The 14,661-nt window shown below is 47.0% G+C and overlaps 1 protein-coding gene across 2 annotated transcripts; it reads left to right on the top strand.

The window, feature by feature from the left end:
• The first annotated feature begins 166 nt into the window (after nucleotides 1-166).
• On the top strand, nucleotides 167-12,969 carry AK2 (adenylate kinase 2). 2 transcript variants are annotated; one of them, XM_048500963.1, is made up of 7 exons: nucleotides 168-330; nucleotides 3,331-3,456; nucleotides 6,044-6,154; nucleotides 7,097-7,191; nucleotides 7,685-7,757; nucleotides 9,042-9,237; nucleotides 11,980-12,969. In XM_048500963.1, exons 1-7 carry the CDS (start codon nucleotides 226-228, stop codon nucleotides 11,985-11,987), a joined length of 714 nt encoding a protein of 237 aa, XP_048356920.1. In that variant the 5' UTR covers nucleotides 168-225; the 3' UTR covers nucleotides 11,988-12,969. The 2 variants fall into 2 exon arrangements, with proteins under 2 accessions (XP_048356919.1, XP_048356920.1); XM_048500962.1 differs by lacking the exon at nucleotides 11,980-12,969 and having other exon boundaries at nucleotides 167-330; nucleotides 9,042-9,410.
• Nucleotides 12,970-14,661: the final 1,692 nt, after the last annotated feature.

Below are 14,661 nucleotides of genomic sequence, written 5' to 3'. Positions count from 1 at the left end.
TGCCACCTCCACTGACACGCGTACTGGTTAGCGCGCAGGCGCACGCCCGCATCCCGCCCCCTTGGACGGCATGACGTTGTCCAATCAGAACACACATAGTGTGCTCCCCGAGCCTATTGGCTAGCGCTTATGTCTAATTCGGGGCGGGCCTATGGAGCGGCGCGGGAGGCGGACCTCCCGGCTCATGCTTTTCCCCCGGTCGGGCAGAGTTGGAGGTGTGCAGAGATGGCTCCTAGTGTGGAAGGCGGAGAGGGAAGCCTCGGCCGGGGGGTCCGTAAGGGCATCCGGGCTGTGCTGTTGGGGCCGCCCGGGGCCGGGAAGGGAACCCAGGTGAGGGGACCTCGGTGCTTTAGGGTATCCGCTTCCCGCACCGCTAAAGGAACCTGGGTGCTTTCGTTGGCCCCGTCGGGAACCTGGGGCAGCGGGGGCTGCTGCCGTCTTTCTTTCTTTCTCACGTGTACAGACGGCCTTGTAACCGGGGGTTCCAGCACGCACGAGCCCTTACTTCGCACTCTGAGGCCGGTTCACACGTGCAGGGAAAATGAGACGGCTTGAATGGGTTGCAAGGACGTGGTTTCCAATTCTGAACGTACCTTTGTGTTAAATAAGGAAAAAAGTATGTGCAAGTAGAAAACTAGCATAGCAGGAGATATAACTTATCTCTTCTGGGGTAGATTGCTATACGGGTTTTGCTTTTTAGCCCCGGGGAGTATTCTGCAGTGTCGTCCTTCCACCTGCGGGGGAGTGAGGAAACCAATGGCAGAAGCAAGTTGGGAAACTTCTCCAAAGTTACCTGATAAGTAGTTTACTTTTAACGGACCGGCTTTGAGGATCCTGAAAGGTTTTGTTTAGTAGTAAATATTTGTACTCCTAAAATAAGTTTTACTTGAAAGGTGTTTGGCTGGAGTAGCCTCCTTGCTTGGGTGCTTTTTTGACTAAGCTAATGTGGGCCTCCATCTCCTGCCTTTGTGAGCAAGGCCTGGTACTCCATGGATTTGGTTGCATCTCATGAACTCCTATCCTGGTTGCCTTGTGTATCTTCTGTGCTTTCCTCTTCCAGCCCTGGGCATCCAAAGAAGAAGTAAGGCCAGAGCCTTGGTGATTCCCTGCTACTTGAAGTAGGGCATACTAGATAATGTTGCTGTTTTTTGAGAGAAGATGGGCTTCGTGTGCATGTGTGTTTCCTGCACATTTTATCTCAAAAAGCGATGCAAGCTACTTGTGGGAGCCGCATTCCTGTGGCAAAAGTTGAGGGGAGGGTCAGGCCTGTGACTGGTATGCGAAAGAAATGGCTGGGGTAAAATATCCTGTCATATTTCCTTGCCCTCTCTTGAGACCAGCTGTTTTACTTAAAACCAGGCCTTCCAAAACACAAACTACTTGGGAGTAGGACTCCCTAACCCTATGAGAACAGTCCTTCCCACTGTTTGTGTCCCAAGTAATATTCCTTTTGCTCTACTGCAAGGCAGCTAGCTTGCCCTTTGTGCTTACTTGGGTGGGGCACGATGGCATGTCTGATGTAATCTCTCAAGATTTTTTTTTAAAAAAACCTTGCTTGCAAAACTGGCTTTCTTCTGCCGATTTCACTTATGTTGTACTAAGACAGTAATTCCCAAACAGCTGGGACAGTGTAAGAAATTACTTAATGCAAAGTTGTCATGGACCAAAGCACTTACAGAGGAGGCTGCCTGCTGTATCTCTGTTAGTATCACTACTTTGGTCTTGTGTGCTTGAGGTGATATTTTATTGGGCCACCTCTTTGTATTAGGAAGCAGCTAAATGATCCACTTGCCTGGTACAGAGAGTTGCCAAGGTTTCGGTGCTTTGCCTGTGCTGCAGGCACCTCTGAGTGCAGACCTTGACAATCATCCAGTGATGTATCAGGCGTCAGCTCACCTGAGCAGTTGAAGCTGCCTGCACTGAATCAGAGCCTTGATCCATCAATTTTATTTTATTCAATTATTACTCTGCCCATTTCTCCCCTAAGTGAGGCTCGTGGCTGCTTACAACAGTTGGATATGCAAATCATAAAAATTAATTCATATAAAACTCAGTAATTCAAGTATAAAACGTAGTCACACTATATGATAAACTAACTAAATCTAGAGCCATGGTGCCATTTTTAATGTTCCTTCTGAGTTCACTAAATACAAAGTAGTCAGGGGGAGGAAACAGAACCCAACCACCAGCACTGATAGTCCAGTTCTACCACTGTGATACTGAAACATTCAGTGATTTTAATAACTTTAGTAGATGATATGCACGATAGATGAAAGATGAGTGAGGAATATGCATGATAGATGAAAGATGGGTGAGGAGTTAGGAAGCCAGCTGATGTAAAGAACCATTGATGTCCTCAATCATAGGCCTTGTGAAACATCTTCATCTTATGAGCCCTATAGAACTGCGCCAAGTCCAGCAGGGCTCAGGTTTCCCTAGACAGGGAGTTCCCCGAGCCAGCAAAGCTCCAGAAGCCAAAAAGACTCTTGCCCTGGCCGAAGATAGTTGGATAATATTCAGGCTAGGGATCACAGGCTTGTTGTCCTCCTGAAGAGTGTAATGCTCAGTGAGAGGAATAATGAGAGAAACAGTCTCATAAATACAGGGTCAGTCTTGTCTGTTCTGAATGGCGTCAGTTCTGTCCAGGTTCCCAGGTGGAGGTCTTTCATATAACCTGCTATGTGATTCTGTTAACTGGAGATGTCCAGGATTGAACCTGGAACCTTCTGTATGCCAAGCCAATGTGGTACAACTGAGTCATGGTTCCTTTCCTACCTGCTATCAGTTGGCTCCATTCAGAGCAGATACAAAGGGTGAGCTGGCACTCATTGATGACCACATCTGAGTTTGTAGCTCTGTAGTCTTAGTTTGTCCTGCTTGTCCTGAATCATGTGAACTTCTTAGTCTACCCCAGTGATATCTGAATGAAACCTTCATGTACAGAGGCAGTATACCTGAGTGCCAGATGCTGTGAGTGAGGGCTGTTGACTTCATCCTTTTTTTGTGTACCTCCTAGGAGCTTTTGGCTGGCCTCTAAGGGAGGCAGGATGTGAGACAACGTACCATAATCTAGGCTTTCTTCTCCATTCTTGGCTGTGTGACTTCCTTCTCTCAGCTGCAGGGACATCATAAGTGATGGCTGGCTGGAGGGAAGGCAGTTGCCAGGCCCTGTTGCAGTTGTCACTTTTCCACCAGTGGTTCTAAATTCTTGAGGAGCACTTGGACAAAGTCATCTAATTTCAGTGTTCCCTCCATCCCAGAAGCTGTAGTGTAGATGTGGCCTGACCCTCCCTTGCCTTCATTCATTTTCCACTGCTTTTCCTTGTTCAGGCTCCCCGGCTAGCTGAAACATACTGCGTTTGTCACTTGGCGACAGGGGACATGCTGAGGGCCATGGTAGCCTCTGGTTCAGAGCTGGGGAAGAGGCTGAAGGAGACGATGGATGCTGGCAAGCTGGTAGGTACAGGAAGTTCCTACTTTGATGCCCTTCCCTTCCCCCCCATCCAAGCCGTGTGTGGCTGGCAGCAGTCGGCCCCCTCCCCAAAGATGTTCTTCAGTCCTTAACTTATGTGTTCTGGAATGGAAACTTATGACCAGGGTGGCATGCTGACGATGGGCAGAGACTTGCTGAGTGAAGTTCAGAACCTCATATGAACATTCCCCTCACCACACTGGTTGTAAATTTTGATGTGTGAATTGGTTTTGTGGAGTGGAATTTGGCATTCAAACTATCTTTATTCTTAGAAGTTTTTTTTCCCTTCCTTGTTGCAGAGATGGAGGGCTGCTTTTTCTCCATCCATTCTGCTTCATAGTTCTGCTTGGTTCTGTCTGCTGAAATGAATTGGTGTAGTAGAAGGTTTGCAAATACACACGAGTGTGTGTGTGTTTATTTGTTGCTAAACGTGAAGGAAACTCAGTTGCAAAGGGATTGTTCCTCTCTTCTTTTCATCTAGGCCCTGATCAGTAGCTTTAATATTTCCTTCCTGGTCAAGATCTTCAATGTTTCTAATTTGAAAGATCACTGGTTTTTGAAATATGTAACAGTTTTGGTTTTACCTTTTTGGTCCCTCTTCCAATTTGAACCTGCGGAAAATTAAAAGAGTTGGCCTCGTAAAGGTCCTTCCTGCTCACACGCTGTGGTTCTTGTTGACTACTCTGGACCCAGAACAAATGGCTTCCTTTCGTTCCCTGGCAACTACTGGGTAACCTCCAAGTGTTGTTTGTCATTGTTGGAGTGAGGTTGTGATTGATCACACAGCCTTCATCCTGATGTCAGCAGGCTTTGAGAGGAGAGGCCTTGGAGGCAGCAGCTGTGGGGATTAGATAAGGATGTTGACCCTTACAGCCAGTAATCTGCCTGGGTTGTATGACACATCCCCAGACCTTGGGATGGGAGATAATGGCAACTCAGTCCTCGCCCATGGCATCAGAAATGTTCTCCTATATCTAAATTAACATAAGATTAATATGTTTTAAATACTCGGGCCAAGTGCGGCCAGAGGTTGTTTCCAGCCTGCTTATCTGGCAGCACCCCCTTCCCTGCTTAGTCTGTGCCGTCTTCTAGACCACAGTGCCCCTCAAGGGATGGCAGGTACACTGAGAAATGTTGCTTGCAAAGCAGGTAGATTTGGCTGTAAAGTGCCGCTTCCCTCACACTACAGCTGTCCCGGACAAATGGCCTTGGCCCTGGGGTGTCTGGAACATGTGGTGTGCTGGAGTTATTGACCCTTTTTGGATTCCAGTCCTCTCATATAGTGATTTTAAGATGGTGGGCCAGGACTTGGCGAAAGTGGGGTGCAACTTTTTTGCAGGTGTGTTGCAAGCCCAGGAAGGACATGGAACAGGATAAGCTCAAAGCCAGGACTGCAGGAGCCCTGATGGGCAGCGTGGGTTTGCTTTTGCACGTATGCTGGATGGCCATGAAGTGCCTCCTGTTGCCCAGCCATAATATACGCTTCTAAATACCAAAAAGGAAACATAAAATGTTAACTTGCATGGAGTCAATTGCTGTGAGATTCTTGTGTTTTTGTATTGAGGAGCAGGGGGGTAATCTGTAAGCAGACTCCAAAAATGAGCAGCAGTGGCATAGTATTGTCGAAGGCTTTCACGGCCGGAATCACTTGGGTGCTGTGTGGTTTCTGGGCTGTATGGCCGTGTTCTAGCAGCATTCTCTCCTGACGTTTCGCCTGCATCTGTGGCTGGCATCTTCAGAGGATCTGATGTTGGGAAAGCAAGTGGAGTATATATCTGTTGGAATGTCCAGGGTGGGTGGAGAAACATTGTCTGTGAGTAACAAAGAAGGCAACCAGGTCAATAGTTGAGGGCCCTCAACTATTGACCTGGTTGCCTTCTTCGTTACTCACAGACAATGTTTCTCCACCCACCCTGGACACTCCAACAGATATATATATACGCCACTTGCTTTCCCAACATCAGATCCTCTGAAGATGCCAGCCACAGATGCAGGCGAAACGTCAGGAGAGAATGCTGCTAGAACACGGCCATACAGCCCGGAAACCACATAGCACCCAAGTGGCATAGTAGTTAAGAGCAGGTGTACTCTAATCTGGAGGAACCGGGTTTGATTCCCCGCTCTGCTGCTTGAGCTATGGAGGCTTATCTGGGGAATTCAGATTAGCCTTTGCACTCCAACACACGCCAGCTGGGTGACCTTGGGCTAGTCACAGTTCTTCTGAGTTCTCTCAGCCCCACCTACCTCACAAGGTGTTTGTTGTGAGGGGGGAAGGGAAAGGAGTTAGCCCCTTTGAGTCTCCTACAGGAGAGAAAGGGGGATATAAATCCAACTCTTCTTTTTTTAAAGTAAGCACAGAAGCGAACCCTGCTTAAAACACTTAACCACACTCTTAGTTGATAGTTGCTTAATCACGTTTTAAGTGTTTGCAGGAGGGACTTGGCATAGGGAAAGGCAGCTGGTAAGTGGTCCACCATCTGGTAGGTGGTCCGGAAGCTCAGGTTGACATTGCAGCAGTGAGGTGCACATTCCTGTCTTTTTTTTTCTCTTTCTGCTTCTGATAACTGTAAGGTGAGCGATGAGATGGTGGTGGAGCTGATTGAAAAAAACCTGGAAACTCCTCCCTGCAGAAATGGCTTCCTTTTGGATGGCTTTCCCCGCACGGTGCGGCAAGCAGAAATGGTATGTGTGACAGCAGCATGCCCCTCCTGAACTTCCTCAGGCAGCTTCCTGGAATTTGGCTTAGGCCAACCTAGTTAGTTCCTTATTGTCACTCTTAACTGGTGTGTGTTTTCTGCCTTGCTCTCTTATCTCCTCGAGAAGGCTTATAGTATGAATGTGCGCCTTTAGAGGCCTTTTGTGAATTTGCTGACACCATCGTAGGGTTTGCAGCTATTCCAAGGGGCTACTTTGAGGAGGTGATAGGCTGCTGGCAGAACCCAGGCTAGTTCAGAACTAGTTTTTCTAGTGTGGAGGAAATGGGCAGGCCCATTCTGGAGTGTAACTAATGTCTGGCCCACTCCTCCAGCCACTCCATCCCCTGCAGCAAAGCAGTGGAGGAGAGCACGGATACACAGCAGGGGCCCGACACTGTCCCTACCATCAGCAGCATTGGGGGGGAGGGGCGGCAATCCTGCTTGAAGCTACTGGATCCAAACCTAGCTCTTCTGCCAGTGCTGCAGGGGCTAGACTTGGGGCCGGTCAGAGGTGGTGTGGGCACAGGAGAGAGTAGGTGCCCCTTGCTTTGAGTGACAAAGTGCCTTGAGTCACCCCTGAACTGTCTTTTTTCAAAGGCCCCCTTACTCAGAGCAAAGTAATAAGGAATAGCTGAAAAGAAAAGCCTTGCAGAGTGGGCATTATAGCAATGCTACTGAAACAGTGCTATGAGCAGTTCAAGCAGGCAGGTGTTTTCCTGCTGAGTGCACATTTACAGTTCTGTTTGCAAAGGGGCAAAGGCCCCTTGCAAATCCCCAGCCGAGTGTTCTCATACAACATGGTCTTGGGCTCCCCTGCTGAGCAGCAATCCTGCGAGCCTTGCTCTCCTTTTCAGGACAGTCTGAAGTCACCCTCTGTGCCGTAATAAACTTTCTGTTTCTCTTTCCTCCCCTTTCGAAATGTTACCAGCTTGACGAGCTTGTGGAGAAAAGGAAAGAGAATCTAGATTCTGTCATTGAATTCAGCATTGCTGACTCCCTACTCATTCGGAGGATCACGGGACGGTAAGAGCTACTTTCTGTGGGGAAAAGCGTATCTTTCGTTCTTCTGGATGGCTCAGGACAATCATTAAGTTGAACCCAAATATGAAGACTCCAAAGAGGAGCTGTGTTGCTCTGCAACGGCAAAATAAACCAGGAGCCCCAAGGCTCTTTAAAGACAAAACTTACTCTGGGTCAGAGCTGACTTTACATGCATAAGATTGTATGTCCACCAGGTTTATCCTAGGGTAGACTTTACATTTTGACTATGTTGCAACATTGTGGAAGTGTCTCACACTCGTGCCAAGTGAACAGGCTGCCCTTTGCACTTGACTTTGTTTTGAACTGGCCTCTTTTAATAACATAATTGTGGCTGCCGCCTCCTTTGTAACCCCATGAAAGTTTGTGACTCCTGCCATCTCATGGGAACCTCTTTAGTATGGCCTTTGGAACTAAGCTGATTCTAGAAATGAAAGAGTAGTGGGTCTGTAACATACTTTGCTGTGATCTATTCCAGGTTGATCCATCCAGCAAGTGGCCGCTCATACCATGAGGAATTCAATCCTCCTAAAGTCCACATGAAGGATGATGTATGTGACCTAGTTAAGAGGGTTTCTCCTGGTTTCCTTTTATTGCTTTAAATCTTTGTGGTACCTTCAGGGGGCTGTGTGCAATCCATATGACTTCTGCTGCCAGTTTGCTTTTGAGAGCCAGTGTGATGTAGTGCTCTTGAACTCTAATGTGGAGAACTGGGCTTAATTCCCCACTCCTCCACATGACTCTAATCTGGTAAATCACTCCCCACTGGTGTACCACTCCACCCTCCTACACATGACACCTGCTGCGTGACCTTGGGCCAGTTGCAGTTCTTTGGAACTCTCTCATCCCCACCTACCTCACAAGGGGTCGTGTTGTGGGGAGAGGAAGGGAAGGATTTTGTAAGCAGCTTTGAAACTCCTTGTGGTTGAGAGAAGCGGGGTATAAATGCAAACTCTTTCCCCCTCCTCCTTGGCTAGGTTGTTCTCAATCAAAATGTATTTGATGCCAGTGGAATTCCCATTGACAGACTTTTAGTGTTCCATTTCCTGGAAGGGAACACTAATGCTGACTGTTTGGCTGAAATCATAATTGTAAGCTGAGCTGGGTTTTGTGGGGTGGTTCTAGAGGCATAGTAAGGAGGAAATGCACCTGGTGCATTGTCCGCCCCATCCCACCCCGGAATGCCCTCGCCCTGGAACGCCACCCCCGCGCCCTCGCCACACACCCCACAAGGGTGCCCCCTGGTGTGTGCCCCCCCCCCCATTCCCTTGGAGCTATGCTTCTGGGTGGTTCTCTGCTTTTGAGACTCTTACATTTCATCTTTTTAAAATTCTAGATCCTGTGGCTTCACTAGTATGCTTGGAAGCATGTGAGTTGCGCCTGCGGAAGTTTGGGGTTATTAAATAAGATTTTCAGAAATTAAAGCTTCATTGTCTTGCACATCTTTCTGCCTCTTCACATAAACAAAGCCAGAGTAAAGTTGGAAAGAAGAATTTTGTAGGATAATACAGAATTTAAATATGCTGTCTGTATTGTAAGTTTCCCCAGCAACAGTGCAAGGGATTCTGGGATGCAGCTCTTCCTTCAGACATCTGAACTGCACCATCCACCAAATGTCTCGGGCTGGTTCTCATTTGCATTAGAGAAGCACTTGATCCTTCCTCAGAGTCACCTGTACAACGTTGGAGGTTGACAACATCTGGAGTTGCATCAGTTTTTTAATTGCCTGGTACTTTTAGCTCTGAAATCTACTCGTTCGAAGCTTAGGGTACTTCACCACAGGAGAGAAACTGAACTGCCCAGACTCTGTTTTCATCTGCATTTGTTCTTGCCAGGTGACTGAAGAGCCTCTGATACGCCGTTCGGATGACAATGAAGTAGCTTTGAAAGCTCGGCTGAAGTCCTACCACACTCAGACAACCCCACTCGTTGAGTACTACACCCGACGTGGGATCCACACAGCGGTGGATGCTTCCCAGTCCCCTGATGTGGTGTTTGCTAGCATCTTGGCCGCTTTCTCGAAAGCCACATGTAAAGACCTCGTTATGTTTGTTTAGGACTCCTCTCGTTTCTGGTGCTTCCTTCTTTCCTGTCTTCTTGAGTCAGCTTGAGGGAGAGAGAGACAGTGTTGTAGGAGAGGCTGCAGTGCATCCAGGGAGGAAGGTTCTGCAAAGCCTCCATTAAACAAAACCTTGACTCCCTAACTTGTGTATGTGTGTCTATATGTATATATCTTTGATGTATAGAAAAACAGTTGGACTGTGCATTCAGGTAACCTGCAGGGGGCGCAGTGGTGTAGCACGCCAGTTTCTGAGGCTGGAAGCTGACGGCCTCTCTGCAGTCAAAAGTGAAACTGTTCTAGTGTTTGCCCCGGAGATGCTGTTAAATTGGAAAAAAACCAAAAGGCTGCAGTTTCTTTTGTTCTGCCTTCATACCGGAGTGGTTTGGTGCAATGTTCGTAGGAGGGCTGAAGGTCATGGATCAACTGCGGTGGGAAGGAGCGTGCTGGCCAGCCTCTGCATTTTTCACTGTGTAACTGCAGGAAATATATTGTTTTCAGCTTGGAGTTTGCACAGAGACCTCAGGGTGGATGCTTGCAAGAAGACAGTGTCCGACTGGCTGTGCAAACACCTTGTTTTTGACTGGACTAAGATGATGTGTAACTAATGCATCACTGGATATATACCCAGAGTAGTATGCCTCTGTGTTTGTTGAACTGCAGAATATTGGTATCTGGCGCTCAGTTCCAAACCTCAGTTCCAAACCTCTTCTTGGCTTCTGTCTTGTTTCTAGCCCTCCTTGCAAGGTAGAAGCAGCATGGTTAGGAAGGGAGATTCCCTAGGTGCTGGGCTTCATATGCTTCTCAAAGCTAGCTGGACCAGAGCATGTGTTGTGCAGCCAGCAAACAATGTGCAAAATTGGCAATTCTGTGCAGTTTCTTCAGGAAACAGGTCCAGATTTTTCTTGACCTGGAGTTTGGTTTTTCTCTTTTAGTGGGTTAGTCAAATGTGTTGCAGGAGTTGATAAAAAGAGGACTAATTAATAAGGTGAGGATGTATGCTTTTAAACTGAATTGTGGGCATGCAACTGTGCCTTTGGTAGCTAAGGTCTCAAGGCAGCCTGTAGTTTTCTGTTTGTGACTGCCTTAGACAGTTTTAGTGGCACCACAGTTCAAATTGGGTTGTGCTTACCCAGGAGAAATTGCAGGTGTTCTTCACCAAGAAGCCCAGGTGGACTTCATCCTGTCTTTCTGGGTTGCTGATTTGCTTTGGAAGCCGATCTGGTTGGTCTCCTTTTAGGGAAAGGTCAGCTGCTAGTCTTTAATTAAATGGGAAGAGGAAGGAGCCCCTGTTCTCTCAGCAGCCTTGTCTTTGGACAGAAATTCCTGTGGCATGGATCCTTCCAGCCCTAGAAGTGGCCCAGTTTATTCTCTCATGGTGCTGACCTGTCTTTGGGATCTTCCAGAGAGGCCCTTGAGGGTCTCCAATTGAGACATTGTGATGGAGGATCTGTTTCCTGTGCATTGTTTGCCAGCCACTGTGTCTTGGCCTGCCATGGATTTTAACTCTTCGGTTGCCAGGGCTCTAAACAGGCTCAACCTCTGGCCTGTGTGGAAGTCTCTGTGGGATCCCAGTGAGAGTACTCGTTGGCCCCTAATCTGTCTGTTATCTGGTTCTTTTCTGTGCTGGGTCGATCAGGGCCACCAAAGCGACAGAATGCTGCGGAGTGGGTGTTCCTCAGTCCCCGCTCCTTTGTGCTTGTCGTTTCTTCCCCCTCTCCTCACTTGATTACTTAAGCGTATTTTGCTTCTGGGTGACCCCTTTGAACTAGCCTCTCTTCTCTTTGAAGGACACTTTCAAGTGGCGGACTAGAAGACTTTACTTCTAGAGTGGGTAGGCAAGTGGGCTGCTCAGGCAACAGCAGAGTGTGTACCTGTTATTCATGGCATCTTGGAGCATTTTGTGGTTTAAGCAGAGGGGACTGTGCATTTGTAACTGAAGTTCTGTAGGTAAATGCAAAACGCTAGTCAGCTTCATGGTCTATGGACTCACCAACCCCATCCCATCAAAAGGTTTGGTCGTGTCCCTCCTGCAAGAGGTCCAGAACCAGTGGGATTTTGATAACCTCTTGGGTAGACAAGTAATCAGAAGTTGCTTATTGGAGCCTTATGTTGTTTATTGGTTCCTAGAAAGAAGGTCATGTCACAGAATCAGTTCCATAAGGACCCCGAAATAGGTTCTTGTTTACACTTGGCCTGCTCTTGTTCTTTTTCCTACATCACCCCAGCCAGCAGGGAATCATGGTGTTAGGCTAGAGGTGCAAATTGTGTGTCTTCTGAGGAGACAGATTGAATCAGGCATGCAAGTTTCTAGTCCCTACAGAATTGTTTCTTTTCTGTCTCTGCTGATGTTCTGTGAGTTAAGAATTCTGTGAGATTCTTGGAGCTATAACAGTTTTCTAGAAGAATCTTTTCAGATCTGCCAAATGAGGGGCTGATGTAATCTAATAGTGAGGGGAGAGCTCTTGCTTCACAGTCTTTGAAGCAAAAAGCTAAGAATAGCCTTACAGGTTAGGCAAAGAGTCCATCTAGGCCAGAATTCTGTCTTCAGCAATAGCTGGACAATTCTCCAAGTCAGAGCTTTAAAACTTTTCTTTACCATTGGTTCTGTTGAATTTCTGCCTGTCTGCCCTTGGCATTTTTGGGGAGGTCTTTTATTTTTGGTCTGTTCTCTTATTTTGTTTCTGTTCTTTTTTGTCTTCATTTCATTTCAGCCAAATGAACCCAGGCGGTGGACAGGACGGGACACCATCAAGTGCTGCATGTTCCATCACCCTTATCCCATACCCTTGGGAAAATGGGCAGGGAATGTAGGATTTTTAAAGGGGGGTTAACAGAATCAGGAAAGCCAGGAGTATTGGGGTGGGGGATATCAGAATCATGTCAAAGAGGAGTGTCTATCTGAAGAAATGAATATTTTTGTAGAACAGTAAATGCACATTAAAATATGATTTGGGAAGGAAGATCTTGGTAGCTTTGAAACACAAGTGCTGGTTGCAGATTGTGACACCAGATGTCTGTAGCTTGGATTCCACAGCAGGGTTTAAAATTTTTTTTAAGCATCTCAGGCTCTTGTTAACTTCTCCTGATAATTCAGATGATTTAGAAGCTTGCTTCAAATGGACTGCAACAGTTCCCAAACATTGTACTGCAAGAAATCAATTAAATGTTCCAGCAAGGCCACAGAAGTACCCAGCCACAAAGGAGGCTACCTGCTGTGTCTGTGATTTTGCCATTCTGGCCTTTCTTCCATCTAGTCACACCTCATATCTGTGCATGAATATGATTGGCATTCCTGGTGCTGAAATGCACTAGAAACTGCTTAGTCATGCCCAGAGCACTGACTGGTGGAGGAAGATGGGTTGGACTGCTCTGCAGGGATGTGAGTTCTTGCATTTGCCTCCAGTTTTAAATCCAGGATTGGGGGAGAAACTGCTGCTTCTGTCGGAAGTTCATGGAAAACTGATCTGGCTGGGGCAGCTTTTCCAGCTTTCTTCTCAATAGGAATTCAACAGTAGGCATCTATTTTTTTTTCTTCTATCTGAGGTGCTTCCTGCCTTCCTACTCCAGACTAGTATCCCCTCCAGCACTGAAGGCCAAAGCCAAAGAGCTCTCCTTTTAATGATTAGCTATGCCCTACATCTGTTCACCTTCCATTCTTTAGAGACCATGTGCTGCCTTAATAAAATGGATGCAAATTTGTACCTGAGCTGTCTGTGTGTGTGTGCGTGGGAAGAGGGAGGGATAATGGTAAGGAGAAAGGAAGACCCTTTTTGCTCCCCTCTTATTCTTGTTAGCCGAGGTACTTGCAGTGGCTTCTCACAAAATGCATAGTCCTTGGGATTTGAAGGAATGATTGAAATCCTCAGATTCTAGAAAAACAGGTAACAGGTAACATTCTCATTTGTGGTTTGGAGATCGCAACTATGAAGTCTTGCCAACTCTCAAGTACTTATCTCTCTTTTTTTTTAAAAAAAACTATTCAGTCAGCTGGCCTCCGCAGATCTGCAGCAACTTCCAATTTGTGTTAACACTGTAAAACCAGGCTTTAATAAGATCTAGGGCCTGGCTCTGGGGGCTGTTTTGAGTGGCAGTCTCGGTGGGCCTGGGCAAGTTGCTGTTCTGTCTGCTTCAAGCAGCTCCCACTTTATCTGCTATCAGTGTAATTATAACAACACTGTTTTGGAGCAGGGTTCCCCAACATGCTGCTTGTGGGTGTCATGGAGCCTGGCAAACACTTTTTCTGGTGCCCAGGTGTTTTTAGGAAGAAGATGGGGCCAGGTTGGACTTGTGCCAAGCAAGGCTTCTGGTTGACAATTAGAGATTTGATTGACACAGCAGATTTTAAAAAATGTTGCTTTCCAGCTGCTTGCCACCATAGCACAAGAATCTACACTGGCAATCATTTTGTGGTTGGCTCTGTCTCCTGTGGCAGCCATTTTGTTACGGCATTCCCCCATGCCATGTCCAAATTCCGACTGTGCCTGCAAGCTCCAAAAGGCTGGGGATCTGTGTCTTAGAGAGATAGTTAGAAGGGTTGCTCAGACTATAGAAATGGAGCAACCTGAATGCTCTACTGTATGATCAGGGCAGCATTGTGTAGCTTCCATTTTGTTTGCTAAACCCCTCCTGGATATGAACCTGTGTAAATGTGGAGTTTTCTTAAATGCAAAGCTTGCACAATGCTGCAGTGTTTGAACTTCATGCTTCTTGGTGTGTACTTGAGATCACCCAGTGCAGCTTATTGTGCTGATGTTTGGAGGCTGCCCTTGCAGTGGTGACCCAGCAAAAAACTTCAGCACAGCCCTGCATTGTCTGCATTCTGTGAAGGCAGATTGCCTTGGCTGCAGATCCTTTGGCCCTCAATATTCCTGTTCGCTAGAAACTCCTTTATGTTTGGAGGCATACTTCCTTACACGAGAGTGTGCTTCCACCAGTTTGCTTTCCAAGAGAACTGCTTTGGGACATGTGAGAGGTTCAATCATGTTCTATTCCAGTCCACATTCCATGATGCACTCTTGGAGCCTGATTCTCGACATGATTACTCAGAAACAAACCCAGCTGCATTCCGTGATGCTTGTTCCAAAGGGTCAGAGCTCCACAAATCTGTCTGGTCGTGTTTATAGATGCCAGAATGCCACAGTAGAAACAACATTGTGCACCCTTATAGTGCTGGGAAGGGTCACTGATGTTACTGTGAGCTCTGATGGCTAATGGATAGCAATAAGACCACCCTAAAAGACCAACACTCTCATCTAGCTGTCTTGCGGACATCTCCCCTGTCAATGGGGTTAGCTTATGGACCAGACAGGCTCCTGGTATGAAATTTCATCCCAAGATGGGGCAAAATACAGTTGATGTTTCTTATAGGTTCACACTGAAAAACCACCTGCTTT

This window comes from Sphaerodactylus townsendi, linkage group LG06, assembly GCF_021028975.2.
Source record: "Sphaerodactylus townsendi isolate TG3544 linkage group LG06, MPM_Stown_v2.3, whole genome shotgun sequence".
In the NCBI taxonomy this organism is placed as follows: domain Eukaryota; kingdom Metazoa; phylum Chordata; class Lepidosauria; order Squamata; family Sphaerodactylidae; genus Sphaerodactylus; species Sphaerodactylus townsendi.
Note: the sequence above shows the minus strand (reverse complement) of the source record. Positions and strands in the feature narration are given on the sequence as shown.